The 22,932-nt window shown below is 41.3% G+C and overlaps 1 protein-coding gene across 1 annotated transcript in view; it reads left to right on the forward strand.

Annotated features, from left to right (window-relative positions):
- Positions 1-22,932, forward strand: part of XAB2 (XPA binding protein 2) — a 183,961-nt gene that overhangs the window by 137,669 nt on the left and 23,360 nt on the right. Inside the window, exons 14-16 of the mRNA XM_086960386.1 lie at positions 9,076-9,266; positions 11,094-11,216; positions 11,440-11,611. Of these exons, the coding sequence (XP_086816512.1) occupies positions 9,076-9,266; positions 11,094-11,216; positions 11,440-11,611 (486 nt within the window). The remainder of the gene's footprint in view (positions 1-9,075; positions 9,267-11,093; positions 11,217-11,439; positions 11,612-22,932) is intronic.

Below are 22,932 nucleotides of genomic sequence, written 5' to 3' on the forward strand. Positions count from 1 at the left end.
TGCGTTTTCTGGGTATCCCTGAACAGCACCCTGTACTGTTCAGTGGTTAGGCCGAACCCTTCAACGAGTGTATTTTTCAAGATTTGGTAATTGTTAGCATCCTCCACCCTTGTGGTGAGGAGCTTGTCTCTTCCTTTTCCTTCAAAGGAGAGCCACAAGATAGCTGCCCACTGACTCTGGGGAACACCCTGCACAGTGCAGGCCCTCTCCAAAGCAGTAATCCATTTGTGGATGTCGTCCCCTTGTTTAAAGGGGGGCACTATCTTACCAAGGTGTTTCGTATCGAAACTCTTTTCCCTATTACTAGGTACATTGCTGCCACCAGTGGGGACTGCCCCACTTAACTGTTGCTCTCTAGCAAAGGCAAGCCTTTCTTTGGCCAGGGCAAGTTCTTCCCTTTCGATCCTCAGATTGGCTGCCCTTTCCTTAGCTTCGTACACTCTCCTCTGAGGGGACGTCATCCCTCTCTGAGAAGAGTTGTGAGAGCCATTGGTTCGAAGGGATCCGCCAGAGTCTCTTGACAGAGATCGGGCTCGTCCATTCCCAATGTTAAGCTGACCTGATAGTGGCCCCAGGGGTCCCCCAGTACCGCTATCATGTTTGCTTAAGTTGGACCTGCTTAGTCTCACGACTTCTACCTGTCCCTTATCTGCCTCATCCCCAGAGAGATCCTCATCCTCATCCTCCTCCACATCCTCGTTCTCGGTTGCGAGGTGAATGAGGTCAGGATCGTCTCGGGTTCCCTCGAGGGGAGGCATGTCTCCTTCTGGATTAGAAGAGCTACGAAGTTTCTCAGCTCTCCTGGCATCATAAGTCTCCAAGAGACCAATCAGAAAGGACGTTGTGGGGTTAGACCCCTGCTGAATCTTCCTGGAGTGACACAGTCGTCTTAACTCCTTGAAGCTCAGCACAGTATATCCTGAAGGGATGACCTGTGGAGGGTCAACTGACACAAGGGGAGACCCAGAGTTTCCTCCTTTGTCCGACATACTGGTTCTAGTGTGGTGTAAGTGATGCACCTACCTACACTACGTGTTTACCTACTGTACCCTTGCTAAGAGTTGTAGCCAAGGTGTGCTAAGCCTTGAGGAGCTACAACAGCTGGTTCAGTAGAACTCAGAGTATTCTAAGCTTTTAGTTATATGTACTAACAGTACTTTGTGCGATCTTTCAACAAGATATTCTTAGGATACGTGTGGTAAAACAACAGCAAGCTCAAATCCCACCCGCTGCTCACCAATGTGAGAAGTTGGCCCGATATGCAACGTTCGCTATTCTAGCGACCGCTATGTATCGTTCCAACGACCCTTATGGTGTTTGGTTGTAAGTCAACCTATAGACCAGCTATCCTAGTAGCGTGGATACGAGCAGTCTAAGGCTAAAGACTCGAGAGGGCGTGTTAAGCCAGCTGTTTACCACACAGGTACCCCTTGAACACCCCGTGAAAGGACACCACACAAGTGTTATGAAAATAAACAGTATATTTATTAAGAATCACAACAGCCCTGTACTCTTTATGAGGACAGGGTACTAAGCACAAACCAAATCTCTTTAGCAATACTTCAAGTGCACAATTAGGAACAAGTGTCCGAGGACACGGAAAGATTAAGGTCTCGGGCGGACCCGATAAGGCAAGTCGGAAGCGAGGGACTCGGGACCCTAGAGTAAGGAGGCTATGCGGCACCGAAATGCCGAGTTACCTAGCCACGAGGGCTGCGGCTGCACAAGTCTTACAGGCGTCGGGGTCTTCGCTGACGAGCCAGGAGCCGGAAGAAAAGGAGTTGCTGGCCGGCGACCAGTGCTGAATAGTTCGTGGAGATCCAAACCTGGATCGGAGATTGAAGAAACCTGAAAGCAGAGGGGACCAAGTTCGTACTACTAGCCAGTAGTCAGAGGGTACCAGGAAGGCACCGGTTGGCCGTCACCTCGACCAGGTGAGTGGGCGACGCTAGGCTCTGCAGTCTCACGGACCAGGAGGCGTTATCGGCGACCACGGCGGAGGTGCGAGCTGTCCCACGAAGGATGATGCTGTCGGCGTCGCTGGGCCCAGGATGGGGCAACAAGCCTTGGCAGTTCTCAGGGCCACGTGGTGGGCCTAAGAGGGCGTCTTGAGTGGACCAGGAGGGTCCGGGGTGCTTCTCGCAAAGATGGAAGCAAGGGTCAGTCTGGAGCAACCAGACCAGCAGTACTGATTCTCGGATGTCGTCACAGAAGGACACAAGTCAGCGGCTAGTGACCAGACAACGTGCTGAGCAGCGAACAGAAGGGCCCCACGCAGATCGTGGAGATGCTGGGAGACTGCACTTCGGTGCTGGAGCGGCTCAGGGTCGGGGCTTCTCGGACCCCAGAGCACTCACCAGAGAGTTACCTCGATGGTCGTGCTGGTTTTAAGAGCGTGCAGGTTCTGATGATGGCCGGTCCCTCGAGGTCTCGTCGCACCCACGGATCACAGCTGAGCTGATGATGTGGGTAGAGGTCAGAGGTGCCAGGGAAGCCAGTTCTCGTCGAGCTGGGCCGTCGGATTCCTTGAGGAAGGACTTACAGCAAACCGCAGAGTTCTTAGTTGGTGCCTGCTGATGCAGGGTGACTACTCCTTAGTCACAAGGGAGAAATCTTGAGAAGAGTCTTGAATGTCCTTTCGTAGAAAGTAGTTCTTGAATCAAAGATGATCTAATTTGGAAGGGTCCCCGCTCCGGTCTTTATTCTAAAGAAAGGGGTGGGTACATGACTAGGTCCTGCCCTAAGGGTGGGACCAGGAAGGGGGCAGTTACACCCCTCTCCCCTGCCGGACTTTCCCCAGGCCAGGGCTGTCGCCCCTGGAACTGGTTCTAACCGGCAGATGCGTAGTGAGCACCGGGGTGCCACTCCGCAGTCACCTTCACGCAAAAGCCCTACCTACCCAGAATACACAAACCCTGTCTGGGACGGTGCAAACACCGCCCTCGACGGGAAACCCTTTGTCCAAGCGCTCCTCGCTGGAAGGACTCCCAGCAGCAGGAGGTCAGACTCGTGTCTGTGGTGGCAGCATCCATTTTGTGGAGCTGAGGCTTCTGTTAACTTTAACCGGGGTTCACAGTTACGTGCATGTCGTGTCCCTCTAGAAGGGTGGGATGCTAACCTCATCGCCAGAATTGGTGAGAGGGCAGCACCCCGATTCGTATGACACCTTACTCGACATGCCTTGATAACGCGACACCGGAGTTACCGTTATGGTACGCGTTATCATGGAACAGCTATTGGGTCTTGATTCCGCAAACTGCAACCGGGCTCGGCTCGGGCCTGAGCCTAGCTCACACGAGCCCACGCACTCTGCCTTCAGGATTGTTAAGGCCTGCCATAGGAGTGACTGATAGGAACTCGGGTGTCCATTGTATGGTTAGATATAGAGCTACTATACCTAAAGCGAAGGGTGGTTACACGTCTTCGCCCCAGCTGTCGTGCAGCCAGTTGTGTCAAATTTAGGAGGCCAGCCAGGGGTGGCATAATACATGCTTCAGCCCCTGGCGGCCCTGGGTACACCTATGCCCTGCGTTACGGGGTCTGACAAGGTGGCCCAGTACCAATTGGTAAATGCACCTAGGGTACATATCGTAATTTAGAAAGAGAACAGCCAGGCTGTGGGTCGGATTAGCAGGCCCACAGCCAGAGAAAGTCGTAAACCAGTGAAACAAAAGCAAAAAATCTGGGTGATCATAGGATTGCAGACCCTACTCTCCTACACTTACCAGTATGCATCTGTTCTTGGCATGTAGAGCTGCAGATTTCTACACGCCCTCCCACCTCCCCGGGACCTGTATCTGTTCCAGTTTTATCTTAATTAGATATACACGCAAGGGCATCCTTTCTTTCTTTCTACTGACTCCATCATTTCCCATCATGGCGAAAAAACAATCTAAGGATGGAGTTGATGTCCATGCGCACTATTGTCCAAGGGAGGAGTCACCTATCTCGTGACTACAAAGACTTCTTCCAAGACGACAACAACATGAAATCATCCAAGCCCAACACCAGGTGGTGATCTAATGCAAAGTGTAGAAATCTGCAGTTCTACATGCCAAGAAGAGATGCATACTGGTAAGTAGCATTATCCTCATGTCAAGTGCAACGTTTTAGTTTTAGTGCAGAAATATTCATAATGTTTAACAGATATTTATTGACTCAAAAGCAACTTCATCACTAGTCATGTGGATCTTTTGAAGATGTTGTTTTCTGTATGTAGGCTTAGAAGCCAGAGCTCAAAACCCTGGGTTTTCTTATTAATAACCAGCTCAGGAACTAGTGCTTAGGTCTTGAAGGGACAAGAAAAAACTTTGCAGACAGACCAACCTATATCAAAAACGTTCTCACTCAGAGTTTTATCAAATATTTGGGCCAACTTTAGGGTAGTACAAGGTGACTTCTAGAAGGTGCACACTATGGATGTTAGGAGTAACATAGAATGGATCACACAACTCAGAATTCAGGGGGCCACTGTCTGCAGTAACTAAAGTATTGTCACCTTTGCATACAGCAGCAGTGAATCCACTACCAGCAACACAGGGACAATGTACAAAACGTTACATGTTTTACTTTACTCTCTGAATTCTTACAGTCAACATTGACACTGTTGAAAATAAACGTATTCTCTATAGTGGAAAGGGGGTCTGAATCAGGGATATAAAACACAATTCAGTACTCCTATTATAAGTTCTTTCCACTCACAAGAAATTGCACCTGGGAATCCTCGACATCCCTAAACGTTATACATTTTGAGAGATTGTATTTTAGTGACCTGAGTAGCTGTATTCTGCACACGCTTAGGTTTCCATTCAGGCAAACTGGAAGTTTTGCATAAAGGTCCTTCATGATGTCCAGAAACACTGCAATTAATTCAGTGTGAAAGTTAGCGGTCATCTCTCAGGCAGAAAAATGGGCTTAGGTTCCTGGTCACTTTTTGGAGGTTTGTCTGATTTAACTGTAGATGCTATTCAGGATTCAGAGCTCCAAAGCGTTATTTTTTTATCATCTGCATCCTTCTCTATGTGATGTGTAGTCAACCACTTCCACTTTCGTTTTTTTAGTATTTACCTATGTCATACACCTCCCTACCCAATGACTGCTCAGTCTGGAGCCCTCAGGGAGACATTTGTAGTTTTCTCAGGGCGTGCAGATTTCTGTTTTTTAAAGCTCACGTACCAGGGACCTGATATACTTTGAAAAGACATCTTGGATGAATTTGTAAATGATCTGTCAGCCCATAAATGTAGCATTCCAGGGGAAGTGCATACATAAATATCTGTAATACAAACTTGTGTCCATAGTGCCGGAATTGTGCCTCAATTATGTCCAGGCTGCAAGCCTTCGTTATAGGGGCATAAGAGTAATTAATTGATATATTAGGAGCTCTGCATGTACAGTAGCGCAGCAGTAATTATTCGGATCATTCTGTTCTTTCTCTCCTTATGTCCCATGTAGACGACCAGGTCACAAGTGCATGTGCCCTTCTGCCTTCAGACCTCAGTCTGGGACCACTCGTACTAGTCTGTTATACTTCAATATCCCCACTGCAGCATTCAATATGTCCTGCTGCCGTAATATGTCCTGGAGCACTGAAATCTGTCTTGTGGTTGAAGTGTAGCTGCTGCCCAGGTATAATGTAAGTCTAGTATGCAGTTTGGGGGACAACGCTCTATGTTCAAATAACCTTTATCTTTTCTTCTCTCACATGGCATAACTGACCTACCATATCAAAGTGGAAATTGTCAGTAATATTACCTGTTTATTCTCACTGGGCCTCCCTTTCTGCATCCTGATAACAATAACTGGTTTCTAGGGTCCTGATGTGGCTTGTAGAGACCTCTCGGTAGCGGTCGGCCTCTTGAGATCTTGTCTATTTTGAAGGACCCTTGTCTTCGACAGATTGTCATCTTTCCAACATTGCTATTGTGAGCCAACAATATCTAAATATGTTGGCATTAGGGGTAGAGGAGAAAAGCAAAGGAGATGAGAAATGCAGGTTCATATAAGAGGTGTGTAGAGGAATAGAGAGAGGCAAAGGAGAACATTGTATAACAATGAAAACTATAAGGATTGGAGAGAAAGATCATAGAGTGATGCTTTATTTGATTTAATTTCCCCAAGCAAATGGGCTGCTTCAGGCAGTCTTACCTCTAATATTCTGCTTGATGTCTGCACGAGTTCTACAACAGTAAACTAGAATATGTACCTCAGCATTCAACCAGATATAGTATGAGATTGTATTTTGAGCCCTTGAAGATCAGAGACAAATCTACACTAGGAAAAACACATGTTGGGTATTTTATTTATTCCCAGTTGTTTTTGGCAACTTTTTCCTCTATTTTGGCTTTAGCCTTTCTCTCCATGAAAAATCTGATAGACTGTGGATTGTACTCCCTTCCTTCTGTTGTGAGGAATTGAGATTAACAAAACAAAACACTGTTAAAAGTGACCTGATTGTGCCTTCTTGTGGAAGGAGTTGAAAAAAAGTATATCATGTGCTCATGCTCTGCTAAATTGGATAACCATGGATTATTCTTACTAATTGCTCGTTATGGATTTTTTGTATAGAGGTATAAACTTGTGATGAAAAGCAAATGGTTTTATTATAATAAAATATTTTGTAGCAGTTAAGTGTTGTGACATACATTAAATATTGGTAGTGATTTTTAGATACATTATATATTGTAATATATAACTATATGTTGCCCTTAAACAAAATTGCTTTTTAGAAATAGAAAGCTCACCACACTAACGTAGTCTCTACATTTGCGCGATAAATTAAACTACATTGCTGAGTCATTTGGATTGTTGACCTTAGTAAGTGGAAGCTTATATTAAGCAGGGCAACTGGTAAGAGATTGCAAGTAAAACTCCTCTCCCTTCCATTTAATGAATCTTGTTACAATCCTTCAAGCATAAGTGAAAAACAGACCATGTTTATAAGCATTAGTCGCAGTAAATATTTTAGGAATGCAATTTGAACAAGTGAGGGATCGGGCTGCATCTGGTCACCTTTAAAGCCTGTAGGATGCCAGGACATTGTCCTTCCTTTTGGGATAAAAATCATCACCTACGCTGATGACACCCAGCTATTGGTTTCTTTAAAGCATCCGCGTAATGCCCCCTCCAACCTAGAATCATGCTTGGAGAAGGTGGCTTTATGGATGCAAAACTCATGCCTTAGGCTCAATGGGGACAAATCGGAAATCATGTATCTGGACAACCTACCCAACACTGACTTTAAACTACAATGGCCTACATGCCTATGATAAGTGCCCACTCCGAAACCTAAGATCAAAAGTTTGGAAGTGTGGCTTGACAAATCACTTAAATTTGAACAGCAAGCTGTGGAAGTGGCAGGTACATGTTATGCCATTATAAGAATGCTGAGAAAAATTCTCCCCCTCCTTCCCAACGGGGCAAGGAGAAAGGTGGTCCAGGCCCTGGTCCTATCGCGCCTGGACTATGGTAACTCCTTGTACCTAGGAGCACCCAAAGCCACTATTAGAAAACTCCAAGTGGCCCAGAACTGTGCGGCACAATGGTGCTTGGAGTGCCAAGAATGCAAACCTTGAAGCCATGCCTGAAAGACCTTCACTGGCTACCGATTCTGGAAAGAGTAAAATTCAAAGTACTTTGCATAGCCCACAAAACCTTGATGGGAAAAGGACCCACCATCTTTAACTCTCTTATCACATTTCACCAACCCAGAAGATCGCTCTACTCCGCCAGTATGAGCTTGGCCGTGGTGCCGACAATTCAGAGAACTCTTAGCGGGGGCAGCTCCTTCTCTTATAGCATAGCCAGGTTGTGGAACGCCCTACCCTACCCTTGAAGCTACACTCGGAGATTAATTTCCTCACCTTCCGGAAACATCTGAAAACGTGGCTATTCCAAAACATTAGTCTGTAGACCCTCCCTCCATTTTACTTCTATTCCGCCAGCGATGGGATGCCTCTGGGAAGCGACGCGCTCTAGAAATGTTAATTAATAATAATAATCAGTAGGAGGATTGCCATAAAACTCCCACCACTACCAATTTCTGTCTCTAGCGATGTATGATACTGTTTAGATTGAAGATCCTCCCCCGGGGAAAAGTATGCATAGTTTCAAGTAAAAAAATTGTTTGTGAAATGTCCCTTAGTTCCAGGTTTTTCATGTTTCCAGTCCACGAACTACACACTTTTAGCACTAGAAGAGCCATCCAACTTTCAGAGTAATAACGTGGTTCTGATGGCTTGCCTCTTATTCCTATCCGGGTTGTATTGGTCTTTAACATTTGTGAACTGAACTCAACATGGTAGTTATGCATGTCACTGCTCTGATGGAGGGGAATTAAGCATTACAAAATGTATTTTGAACCGTTTCCACTTCTAACTTGTCCTGTTTGGCTAAGGGTACCACTGCTACAGCACGTATGTCTTGTAAATAAAAAAATTATTTATAGATGAGACAGGTTTTGCATCTTGGTGTCTAATTAGATATTCATGAACCTCACCATTCCTCCTAATTGGAAAGGGGAAGCGTATGATGGTTGAGTTGCTAGTATGCAGTGGCGCAGCAAATAGTCTAAAATTGGTGCCTTTTTGATATGGACATTGTTTGGTTGGGAGGGCAGATTAGGCACAGTCTTTACATCTATAATCGACATCAAGCTGTAAAATCTGTCTAATCGGCAACTAGTTTCATCTTTATCTCGAAAATCCAAGATGGGAGCCAGTGTCCAAAGGGTTTTCAATCCTCTGAACGCTTCTGCAGTCACCAACAATCTGGGAGCAACTTTGCCCATCTGCCAATATTGCCTACGAATAGAAGGATGATCATGACCTCTTCTGTTAAAGCAGATTAAATCCTGTACTCTCTGAATAGAATATCGTCCTAGTTATCATCTTAACCCCCCTCTGTGTCCAGTAGAGTGATAGTGCTGATGTGCATGTATCTCTTTTTGGGACAGATCTCGAATGCATAACTTGATGGCAGCAACTTAGTGTTGCATCCCACCTTTTCTGAGTGGCTGCTGATCATAGAACTGAAATGGATTCTCAGTCTAACCCTTTACCGCTGTCACCCCTCCAGCAATCTACCTACTGTATGCCAAACTGGAAGAGGAGTATGGACTGGCGCGGCATGCCATGGCAGTGTATGACCGGGCCACTCGTGCTGTGCTGCCACAGGAGCAGTATGAGATGTACAACATATACATCAAGCGGGCTGCAGAGATCTATGGTGTTACCCACACACGTGGAATCTACGAGAAAGCCATTGAGGTGAGCTAGGTGTGGCGTCAGGGAAAGAAAGTGCTATACCTCCCATCTTCAAGGCACAGTTTGTGAGCATGTGTATAATGTTTAGAGATAAGAAGAAATATTTATTGCTGCTAGAGATTCCTCAGTTCTATGAAAAGGTAAATGTTTGAGGTCTATCTCCTGAATGTTGTAAGCAATAGGAACCGAGGAATGATGAATAAGTAGGATCTAAGCAAAATGGGTCAGGGTTCTGGTGAAAAAGATTTTATTGTGGTAAGTGTATTTTATGGAATACATGCATTGCACATAATTATTTATTCTAATAGGCGTGGGAAAGTAAAGTAAAATTTATTTGATAGGTTTTAGGGTATTGTATTGTTAGGGTAGTTCCAGGGCTACTCGTGTGGTACTAGGACCTCTATAGGGATCCTATGGTGCTGTGAATGTTTGGTTTTTATGTTTATCAGTGGGTCTTACAAAAAGGCCGCCTGTGGCATGTTTTGCGGTTAAAGGTTGGTTGGTGTCTTTGATGCTATGAGGTTAATTCTTGGGAGCATAAGCTTGGGTCATAGTAATGTTGTTGACTAATGGTCTAGAATACAGTACCTTCTGATGGTCATGCCAGATTTATGGTAGCTAGTGATGTGGTTTAAATTGGTGCAAGCCGACAATGTACAGGCATAGAACTAGATCTATATATGTTTCACAGAAATCAAAGCCTTGAAGCTTCTTAAGTTTAGTGGCTATCACATACTGCAGACACTGGTAGTTGTTTGTTGTTTTCAGGCCGAATGTTGTGTTGGAGTTTGGTGGATCTTGGGTTACATGTGGTGTGTTGATGCCTTTAACTGTCGATCACACTACTGCACTGATGGATGGCTATTTAACAATTACTTCTCTTTCTTTATTTCATCTGCACCTTTATTTTGTCTATTGCTACTGAGTTATACCACCACTATGTCCAATACATCACCAAACAACTGTTTATGTAGCGTTTTATGTATACAAATATCAGTATTTTTAAATAATCAAAATAATACCATTTTATTTATTTAAAACTTAGGGCAAAGGTTTGTGGTATTGTAATTGACTGAAAACTTATTTAAATTAAGGGTAATAGTGATCCAATAATATTACTTGATCTGTATTAATATAATTGATTGAAGAACAAATAAATATAAATAATAAAAAATAAGGTTAGGACTAGCATTAGAGGTATAATCAATTTGACAATTGTTTAATTTCAGGATTAAAGCAACAGTTGTGTTAATTTAAATGTATTGCGTATAATCAATTATCCGGTAAGGGTTAACAAATTGAGATTAGACGAAGTTTACCGACTATATAAATTCTATACATCAATGAAATCTCAATTAATGAAAAATGAGTTGGGGTTAAGATCTAATATTATTAAATATTTGAATTTTGGGGTTAGGGTTAGTCTTTATTACTTTGAAAGCATTCTATTTAGTTAGATGTGGGGTAACCGGTAATGTTAATTCACTTTTAATGTTAAGTTAAATTTAAAATCAAATTCGGGAAGCAACATTATGTTAAAATGTGGGGAATAGGGGATTGAATAAATGCCTTTTCAGTATTAGGGAGACAAACCAAAGATAGAATTGCATAAAGGAGGTTGAAGTAAAGGCATTTAATCAATTACTGTATACTGATGAATGTAGGACTGCACCTGGGGCACATTCTGTATTCTGTTACCTGCCTGAGTCTGAGTAAGGACTAACCCTCTTTTTGAGGTCATAAATAGGTAACTTGTCGTACGAACTGTGGTGCTTGAATTGTGCTCAGTCCAGGGGTTGCCCTTTCTCTGACAATTTCATTTTCTTGCAGGTCCTTTCAGATGAGCATTCCCGGGAGATATGTCTACGTTTTGCTGACATGGAGTGTAAACTAGGCGAGATCGACCGGGCCAGAGCAATTTACTCATACTGCTCACAGATATGCGACCCAAGAGTAAGACATTATGCAGTTTATTAGCAAACTTCATACAGATCCCTCAGTTAAATTATTGGTGCTGGTGGGGTGGATTGTCGACCCCCTAATAATTTTCACCTTCTTCCTCCTATGTAAAAATAATGTTACACAGGTGTCATGAACTCAGACAGAATCTTTGTTCCTCTCATGCAGTCACCTGTGAGGTGCTGGATGGTCTGACTGCTTAAATACTCTCTTTCAGCTGACTGCGTCCTTCTGGCAGACATGGAAGGACTTTGAAATCCGTCACGGGAACGAAGATACTATACGTGAGATGCTGAGGCTCAAACGCAGTGTGCAAGCCACGTACAACACCCAAGTCAACTTCATGGCCTCTCAGATGCTGAAGATCTCCGGCACCACTCCAGGGACAGGTGAGTGGCTTTTCACTGGTAATGGTGAGCCTCCATGATGAGTTGTAAGTTTTATCAGAGAAGCCAAAGCTCCATTGACGGGTATATGTGCTCAGTATCGTCTGTTCCAAAACCCCAAGCTGTTTAAGGCGGTGTTATACATGTTCCAGTCTCTTGAACAATACAGTCTCAGTACAACCTGTGCATTAACTAGTCCTTCATGTGCCCTGTGCTTGGCCTGTGCCAAGTGTAAGACTGAACAAATCTCGTGAGTACAGCTTAGCAGTAGGTAAGGGTCTTTGACTAATTTTTCTAGTTATATTTTGTTAGTTTGAACTAGTGAATTTTTCTAAGGTTAACATTTGTATTACCTCCAAACCTGATTGACTTACTGGCGATTAGCAGTTTATATTTAGAACAAGAAAGCTTATCACCATGAAGGAGAAGAGGAATTTTGGTTCAGGCAATTGTAAGATTATAGAATGGGGATCAAAGTACATATAAATCAGTATCTAATCGGTCTGTGAATCTCATGCAGTGTCCAGAAAGGAAAACCATATAAAAACAAAGATCTTTGTATATTTACTTTATGAATCTTTACAGTGCATGGACACCAATGGCTGCATGGTGCTAAAAATAGAGACCTTGTGAACCATGAAGCAATCCTTCAAAAAGAGTTAGCAAAATAACAAATTTTTCAGAGCACGTTTGTAAGATTTCATTGTTGCAGAGAAGTCTGCTTTTTCACAAACGTATCAAATCTTGTGGACAATACAGAGGTGCATATATTGCTCTACAGTGAGCCAGTGCATGTCTCTCTGGGCCCCATAACTTGGCTGTATTTGCAAATTTTGTGATTGTGACACATTTCAAGATGACAATAGAGTAGGCAGGCAAGCATAGATAAAGATTATGCAATAGGTAAAAGAAAGAGATGATCTCAGCGTTCATCTGCAGTTTCAGTGGAATTTCTTGATCATTCATCTATCCCAAGGATTTGGCTTTTGGAACAGGTTCTAGAGGAGCGCTCATACAATAGGAACCTAGTAGACCACCCCAGTGATTAAGGCTGTTACACAGGGAGGAGGAGCTTCAGTGTTTCTGGCAGTATCTTCCACTGCTGAAGTGCAGCCAGATAGCATCTCAGGCATAGAACTGGGAGCATGGTTGCCTGACTCAATAATAAGTAGAGTGTCGTCAGCACAGGATAGAGCTCTGCATTTAAAGTATCTGCATGGTCTTATAGAGGATTCAGATACATGATTAAAAATCATAGGTTTTAGTCATTTGAACCGTGGCAGAAAATGTCAGCGTAGCACTTTTGTTTTAGTTGATATGGCACGCTTTGAGTTATGTTTTGGAGAACTGAAATGTTAGTTTGTGCAGATATGGGCCAATATCCTACTTGCTGGCACTGGACAGCATTTTGACTTCTCGAAGAGGTACCACTATTTTGGTAAGGTGGCATGCCATAAACATTTGTGGGAAGTGAAACTTTGGATGTACACCATTAGGACAAAAACAAGATGTTCTGTTGTCTGCATTCTAAGGACAGAGGGGACGTATTCAAAGCATAGGGTTGAGTATGTAAAGACAGTTGTCTATGGTGATAAGTTCACATGGCTAATCGATTAAATGTCTTCTTTGAAGGCCTACATAGACCCTTATTTTTCCGAGGGTCGCTTTTTTATTGTTAATTATTATTTGGTTGTATAAAGTTGTTAAGATAATTCATATTAAACCCTTTTCTTCTTTAGAAAAGGATGATTTGGGGCATTGGCACAAGGGTCCTTCATAAGAAGTGGCCTGCTGACTGTAAAATTGTGCATAGTTATTGTTCAGATGGTCATTTTGTTGAAACAGTGTCACGGGATTGGCAACACAATGTTGAACCTCTTGCTTTAGAGGCAAAAAAGTTTAGGGGATTAGCACATGAATGTGTGGTATAAAAGTTTTCTATGAAGACGGTTCTTTGAGTAGAAGAAATACACTGCATGGCTCAGAAGCATGACATTAAGATACAATGTAGTTTGTGAGGTTTGAGTAAAAAATCCTAGGCCATCTACAAGGTAGGTGACTATGGGAGGCTGGGACCAGTGGAGAAAAGGAATTGTCAAAGAAACTAGTGTATACGTAAAAATATATATTTAATTAACAGTACTTAAAAATCATATAGAGACTCAAGAACAAAAAGTCAAAACTATATGATACATTTAAAATAGTCACACAAATACTTCTTGACAGCAAAAATCATACATATGCAATAAAAACAAAATACATCATAATAATAGTGCAAATAATTGGAAGTTAGTACAAAAGAGACTCGACGCGCGTTTCGGCAGTAGGGGAACTGCCTTCTTCAGGAGTCGTTGGTAAGGCTCTGAAAGGAATATTTATAAAAAATATATTATATATAACATTCCATATATTCTACAGCACATTTTTTATTTGCATATATCTATCTATCTGTGTATTTATCTATAAAACAGTATATCATTCTTGACAGCTCCAAATCTACCTAGCAGGTCCAGACACAAAACATTAGTCACTTAACGTCACATGATAGACAGATTTATATAAGGTCAGTGCAGTACTTAGCTAGACAGAACGACTGATAGGCATTGTAGTTTGCCTTGCTCATATAGACATCAGATATTTGTTTATGATCACATCAGATATACATTCTCAACTTACATAAACATGTCTAGACTGATAGAAAAAGATATCATTAACATTTACGTTACTAATCAACTGGTTTCAAAGTAACTTACATTTTGTATATATTACTTCATATGGTGGAGGAAAATCGATGACAACTTCATTAACGTTGATAAAAGGGTAGATGAATCAAAACCCACTTGATGGGAATAGTATCTAATTTAAATATATGAAGAAAATTAGACATTTTGTATGGGGGGTATTGGGGGTATTTTTTTGAACACAATGTAAAAAAAAAAAAAAAAAAAGGTACATTAGGGAGTCTTTTGAGATCAATAACGGGATATACAAAAAACCTGACGAGCAAGGATATATATATATGTAATTTCTTCCTGTTTTATAGGATATTTTAAGTGAATCTGGAAGTGAACATATTTGTACTGTGTAGTCATGCTATGGCGTCATGCTGATAAGATTTTATTAATTTATACATTTAGACTATACAGGCTCATATGTCAAACGTGGGTAAAAAGACAGCAGTCTATATAGGTTAAGGGTAGCCTATACTGAAGCTAGAATTAGAGAGAGAGAATAATAATTTATTGACGTTCTTTGCTAGAGACGATAACTCAGCAGGTAATTAATCACAAAAATAGAAAAGGAGGACAAGGTATTACCTATTTTGCTGACAGCTCAAATGCTGCAGGTTATTGTATCCAATTGTAGGACCTCATAGTGGCGTCAAAAACAGTATCCGTCACTGTGGATGAATATATAGATAAGGGAAACATATCTGCAATTAGATGCTAAGGTCTAGTTACTCTTTCTAATAGCCTACATTCAACATCCTGTATAAGGCGACTTTTGCCACAGGCATAGTGTGCTTTATAAGGATAAGTCTGCAACATGTATAGGAATTACCTTTAGGTAGACGATTTCCAGGTATTCGAATTATAGTTCATACGGATATTTTGATGTATTTACGAGTTAAAAAATGCCATAAGCATTAAGTAGGCTGAAATAGATACAAAAAAAGAGATCTGGGATTAGACAGACATGCCAGCTAAGTATCTGTGTAGCTTATAGTTTAGCACAAGATACAAAAACGGCCCAAAGTCACGCAGTTATTTATGTAGTGGCTTAGTGACAGTATGTCAAGGACGTTATGTTTTTTCGTTTATACAGCTTTATGGTAGTGCTTAAAGACGATATGCTTAGGCTATTACCTTCAATTAAAAGGTCAAGTTCCGACAGCAGGATAGTGCTGCTCTGCCGTTCCAAACTCGGTAATTATGGTGGTTGATCTCGAGTACGGCTTAATAAAGAACTCTGAAATAGCAACAAAAAGAAAGGTGCTTTAGGGGAGAGACGCATATCGTGGTATTCGGCGTTTCTACACGGCTACCGCGAACTAACTCTTACCTTACTGTGTTATCGAAGATGTGGGCTGCAGGATGGTGCAGCTCCGACCCCAGGCTAGCGGCTACAGCCTTGCCGATGAATAAAAAAACGGAAGAGGGGAAATTGACTCCCTCGCGAATGACAGCTCTTTTATTGTTTAAAAAAAGAGCGCGAACTGCTGGCCGATAGTAGGGTATAGTGGAAAGAGAGGGAGGACAAAGTTTCTCTGCTACGAAACGGAATCCTTTTCAAACATGGCGATGAAAGCTGGGGTAGATCGCGTGTTATTCTCCTAGCCATGTTAAAAGAGGGAAATAGTTGACTAGTGCCCTAGAGAACACGTTCAGTGGGGAATTACACTATATCCTGAGCTAATATACCATGGTGTATTTTAAGAAAAGGAGCCAATTAGCGACCGATGGAAACCGGTTCAGATTATTTATTATTTATAAAGGGCTATCACTGTGTTTTAACGTATTGTACCATGATGTACTCTTGGTGAAAACCAATGAGCAACTAATAGAGAAAGGTGCGGATTGTCTAATGGTTTGAACAGAGTCACACTTTAGTGAGGCTGTATTCAATTTGCGACTGGGTCCTCCGTATATTTATACGAGGACGTATAATCATAATTAGACTATATGTGGTAAACGTTACAAAGTGGTAGTAGATAGAGGCGTCCAAATATGTTGGAATATAATCGGTCACACAGAGGGGTGAAAAATGGGCAAGTCCAAATATGAATATATAAGTTGCCATTTCGCAAAACTATTAGATACCAATGGTCTTTAAAATTAAATTGGTATATATCCTTTGAGTAAAGTTCACAGGGAATATTTATTATACAAACCTATTGGTGTATACATTTTAAGTCTATGGATGAAAACAGATAAGGGAAGAACCAGAGAGGAGGGGGAGGGGGGGGGAGGAGGGGAGGGGCGGGGGGAGGGGAGGAAAATGTATTTTGATTCTTTTAAATACAGTCTCAGTGTTGATTTGGACGGAGGTGTATAAATACTACATACAACCTACACTGGGTGGGGTATAGTGATCTTACCAGGCAAAGCAGGTTCGTATTACACAGAGAAATTAGTGACGTGTTATGCTATATGCTGTCAATCTTAGGTGATAGCATTTTCCCACGGGATCTCTGCATTCAGACCTTTTTTGAAAGTGCCCATGGAAAAAATCCAAAAGACTTCTCTTTTCTTTCTGATTTTTTCGCCGCCTTTACTGTCTGGGAGCCTAATTTTTTCCAGGATGCACCATTTAAAATCTTCTGGGCCATGCTTGTTCTCAGTAAAGTGTTTGACTAATGGTGCCAAGGTTTTGTTGGTGCGGATGGCTGAGCGGTGCTCTGTTAGTCTGGTTTGTATCGCTCGAGAGGTTTCCCCAACATAGCCAAGTTGGCAAGGGCAAAGAATTAGGTATATGCAGTTAGTTGTTTTGCAATTCCACATGTCTGTAGCATTAAAATGACATCCATTGTGTTCAAAAGATTCCCCTGACAGGATATTATTACATGATTTACATGAGGAGCATTTAAATGTTCCTTTCAGGGGGAAGTTGTTATCGATTGACCTTTGAACAGATTCTGTGTTGGTTTCTTTTGTTGTGAATCGAGAATGTACAATTAGGTCTTTAAGATTTTTGTTTCGTTTGTGGGCGAATAAAGGCTTTTCCAATTTACAGGTAGTAGGGTTAGAGTTTAGGATATGCCAGTTGGAATTCACGATCTGACGAACGGTGTTGTCTAGGGTGGAGTGTTTGGTAATACAAACTAATTTTTTATTCTCTTGATTTGACTTAGGTCTCAGGAGTGCGTCTCGATCATAGTATCTGGCTCGTTTATATGAGTCCCTAACTAGTCTGTGAGGGTAACCTCTGCTAAGGAATTTCTGTCGCATAATATTCGCCTGAAAGTCAAAATCTGCTAGGTTGGAACAGTTTCTTCTGACCCGAAGAAATTGAGAGAAAGGAATGCTCTCTCTTTGGCATCGGGGGTGAAAGCTTTTAAAGTGCAAGAGGGTATTCCTCGCAGTCGGTTTGACAAATAGATCTACAGCCAGTTTGTAGTTCTCATGCTTGATAATTATGTCTAGGAATTCTACTTGTATATTGTCAAAATGGGCTGTGAATTTCAGATTTATATCCACTAGGTTAATCCATTCTAGAAACTCGCATAACGAGTCCTTCCCATTGGTCCAGATAAAAAAGATGTCATCAATATATCTGTACCAATGGGAAATCGACTCGAAAAAGGGAGCTATTTCATTATGGATAGCTTTGGTTTCGAAAGCCGCCATATAGATGTTGGCAATCGATGGGGCAACTGAGGCCCCCATACTGACGCCTTTGACTTGGCGGTAGAGATCATTACCAAATTCTACTATGTTTTCAGATAGTACAATGTCCAGAAGTTCTAGAAGGAAGTCTTTTGGACAAGGGATGTTAAACTTCTCAATAAACCACCTAGTGGCTGACAGGGCTTTCTTTTGGGGAATGTTGCTATACAACGCCTCAATGTCCATAGTCACTAGCAAGTCTGTATCTGGGTCAAAGGGAATGTCCTCTACTTTTGATATCATGGACCCTGTGTCCTTGATATATGACGGGATTTTAGAGATATTTGGGCGTAGAAATGAATCAACAAATTTTGAAAGAGGCTCGGTATTTGTTCCTATCGTGGATACGATAGGTCTATATGGGGGGTCTGTGATATTTTTATGGATTTTAGGCATGCCATAAATGCATTCCGTTTTATGCTGATGGTGATTCAGGAAGTCAAATTCTTTCTGACTAATTTCACCCGCAGTTAGTGCGGCAGTGGTGAGGTTTCGGATTTTCTTTGAAACAGAAAGTAGCGGGTTACTACGGATGGGCATATAAGTGGTGGTATCTGAGAGCATGGTTTTCATGTTGCTTTTGTATTTATTGGTATCGATTAAGACGATGCCACCACCCTTATCGCAACTTTTAATAACTATGGTGTTATCTTGTCTTAAGTTTTTAAGTGAGTCTGATTCACCTCTGCTAAGATTGTAGATGGGTTTTGGGATGAAACGGAGAGCTCTCTCGAGTTGTTGGAGAACTACCAGCTCAAAGGCGGCGACCTCCGGGCCCAGTTGGTCTAGAGATGGATTAAAGGTGGATGGCAAGGATAGTTGTCTGGTGTTTTCAGTAGGTTCGATATTGTCATTCTGTGAGGAAAATAATTTTTTAAGTCTAATTCTGCGAAAAAAGGAGATAATATCTTTCTGAAACTCAAAAATGTCAAGGTAGGAATGGGGAACAAAGGACAAACCTTTGGATAGAAGGGATTCAGTGTCAGAGTCTATATTTTTCGTAGACAAATTGAAAATCGGGATTATATCCCTTGCCCCCAATATTGGCGGTTGCGTGTCTCGCGGATAAATTGGGGTTCCTGAGGTTGGTGTTGTTGATGCGAGTGCTGATGTTGATGTGGATGCTGTTGTTGGTGGTGGGTCTGTTGGAAATTACCTCTGGTCTGATTCTGAAAATGGACTCTCGGACGTCCTCGTCGTGGGCCCCTGTTGGATAAAAAAGCCTGTTTGGGACGGGGACCATTGTATTGGTTAAAGTTATTTTCTTGTTCATAATAATTAGATGGACCTTCATTTTCTGAGTCCTCAGAATCAGTAAAGTTATTCACTCTTTGGGGTGTTGATCTACTGTCGTCCACAAAATGATTTTGTTTATAGAAATCTTGTCTCAGGTAGGGATAAGTACCTTCTAGTGTGTAGAAGCGTTTGTCTTTAGTTAGCTTATCGTTCTTACGTTTGTTTAAGTAGGCGCTAAAAGACTCTAGTTCTTTGTTGGCTTCCTCGATTTTCTTCATCGCTTCATCTATACTGCCTGAAGCTTTGAGTTTGGTTTCTAGGGCTTCAATTTCCTTTCTGATGTCAGCAGCTAGTTCTTTTGCTGTTTCAATTATAAGAATCATCAGGTCTCTTGAGCACCTGTTTGCAATGAGACTCCATTTTTCTAGAAATGGTCTATGGTTAACGAAGAGTCCTGGTATGTTACGGACTTTAAGGCCCATAGGAATCATGCCATTTTTAAGATAAGCCAGCATAAATTCCCCGTGGGCTTCCATACGAGTCAGTTTCTTTTTTAATTCAAGAAGGTTGCGACTATCTTCATTGCTAGATAGATTGGGAACTCCTCCATTTGTGGAGCTGATATTTGTTCCAACTAAAGAGGCAAACATTTCATCCGAAAAACCGAATGTTGGTAGTTGGGCCATGATCAATATACAGTTAGATGGTTAGTATGACTAAATGATGATAACAACTGGGAGCATAAGTACTGACAACTGTTGATAAAACAGGTAATGATACAGAAAAGAGGAGACAAGGCCCTACACAGACAAGCTGTGGGTAACAAGTGTGAGAAAACAAGGACCCCCTGGGTATCGACAATCTACAGATTCCTAGGGCAGGGTTAAACCAATTTGAGTAAAAAATCCTAGGCCATCTACAAGGTAGGTGACTATGGGAGGCTGAGACCAGTGGAGAAAAGGAATTGTCAAAGAAACTAGTGTATACGTAAAAATATATATTTAATTAACAGTACTTAAAAATCATATAGAGACTCAAGAACAAAAAGTCAAAACTATATGATACATTTAAAATAGTCACACAAATACTTCTTGACAGCAAAAATCATACATATGCAATAAAAACAAAATACATCATAATAATAGTGCAAATAATTGGAAGTTAGTACAAAAGAGACTCGACGCGCGTTTCGGCAGTAGGGGAACTGCCTTCTTCAGGAGTCGTTGGTAAAGCTCTGAAAGGAATATTTATAAAAAATATATTATATATAACATTCCATATATTCTACAGCACATTTTTTATTTGCATATATCTATCTATCTGTGTATTTATCTATAAAACAGTATATCATTCTTGACAGCTCCAAATCTACCTAGCAGGTCCAGACACAAAACATTAGTCACTTAACGTCACATGATAGACAGATATATATAAGGTCAGTGCAGTACTTAGCTAGACAGAACGACTGATAGGCATTGTAGTTTGCCTTGCTCATATAGACATCAGATATTTGTTTATGATCACATCAGATATACATTCTCAACTTACATAAACATGTTTAGACTGATAGAAAAAGATATCATTAACATTTTCGTTACTAATCAACTGGTTTCAAAGTAACTTACATTTTGTATATATTACTTCATATGGTGGAGGAAAATCGATGACAACTTCATTAACGTTGATAAAAGGGTAGATGAATCAATACCCACTTGATGGGAATAGTATCTAATTTAAATATATGAAGAAAATTAGACATTTTGTATGGGGGGTATTGGGGGTATTTTTTTGAACACAATGTAAAAAAAAAAAAAAAAAAAAGGTACATTAGGGAGTCTTTTGAGATCAATAACGGGATATACAAAAAACCTGACGAGCAAGGATATATATATATGTAATTTCTTCCTGTTTTATAGGATATTTTAAGTGAATCTGGAAGTGAACATATTTGTACTGTGTAGTCATGCTATGGCGTCATGCTGATAAGATTTTATTAATTTATACATTTAGACTATACAGGCTCATATGTCAAACGTGGGTAAAAAGACAGCAGTCTATATAGGTTAAGGGTAGCCTATACTGAAGCTAGAATTAGAGAGAGAGAATAATAATTTATTGACGTTCTTTGCTAGAGACGATAACTCAGCAGGTAATTAATCACAAAAATAGAAAAGGAGGACAAGGTATTACCTATTTTGCTGACAGCTCAAATGCTGCAGGTTATTGTATCCAATTGTAGGACCTCATAGTGGCGTCAAAAACAGTATCCGTCACTGTGGATGAATATATAGATAAGGGAAACATATCTGCAATTAGATGCTAAGGTCTAGTTACTCTTTCTAATAGCCTACATTCAACATCCTGTATAAGGCGACTTTTGCCACAGGCATAGTGTGCTTTATAAGGATAAGTCTGCAACATGTATAGGAATTACCTTTAGGTAGACGATTTCCAGGTATTCGAATTATAGTTCATACGGATATTTTGATGTATTTATGAGTTAAAAAATGCCATAAGCATTAAGTAGGCTGAAATAGATACAAAAAAAGAGATCTGGGATTAGACAGACATGCCAGCTAAGTATCTGTGTAGCTTATAGTTTAGCACAAGATACAAAAACGGCCCAAAGTCACGCAGTTATTTATGTAGTGGCTTAGTGACAGTATGTCAAGGACGTTATGTTTTTTCGTTTATACAGCTTTATGGTAGTGCTTAAAGACGATATGCTTAGGCTATTACCTTCAATTAAAAGGTCAAGTTCCGACAGCAGGATAGTGCTGCTCTGCCGTTCCAAACTCGGTAATTATGGTGGTTGATCTCGAGTACGGCTTAATAAAGAACTCTGAAATAGCAACAAAAAGAAAGGTGCTTTAGGGGAGAGACGCCTATCGTGGTATTCGGCGTTTCTACACGGCTACCGCGAGCTAACTCTTACCTTACTGTGTTATCGAAGATGTGGGCTGCAGGATGGTGCAGCTCCGACCCCAGGCTAGCGGCTACAGCCTTGCCGATGAATAAAAAAACGGAAGAGGGGAAATTGACTCCCTCGCGAATGACAGCTCTTTTATTGTTTAAAAAAAGAGCGCGAACTGCTGGCCGATAGTAGGGTATAGTGGAAAGAGAGGGAGGACAAAGTTTCTCTGCTACGAAACGGAATCCTTTTCAAACATGGCGATGAAAGCTGGGGTAGATCGCGTGTTATTCTCCTAGCCATGTTAAAAGAGGGAAATAGTTGACTAGTGCCCTAGAGAACACGTTCAGTGGGGAATTACACTATATCCTGAGCTAATATACCATGGTGTATTTTAAGAAAAGGAGCCAATTAGCGACCGAAGGAAACCGGTTCAGATTATTTATTATTTATAAAGGGCTATCACTGTGTTTTAACGTATTGTACCATGATGTACTCTTGGTGAAAACCAATGAGCAACTAATAGAGAAAGGTGCGGATTGTCTAATGGTTTGAACAGAGTCACACTTTAGTGAGGCTGTATTCAATTTGCGACTGGGTCCTCCGTATATTTATACGAGGACGTATAATCATAATTAGACTATATGTGGTAAACGTTACAAAGTGGTAGTAGATAGAGGCGTCCAAATATGTTGGAATATAATCGGTCACACAGAGGGGTGAAAAATGGGCAAGTCCAAATATGAATATATAAGTTGCCATTTCGCAAAACTATTAGATACCAATGGTCT

The sequence above is a fragment of the Lissotriton vulgaris genome, chromosome 1_1 (genome assembly GCF_964263255.1).
Source record: "Lissotriton vulgaris chromosome 1_1, aLisVul1.2, whole genome shotgun sequence".
NCBI lineage: Eukaryota > Metazoa > Chordata > Amphibia > Caudata > Salamandridae > Lissotriton > Lissotriton vulgaris.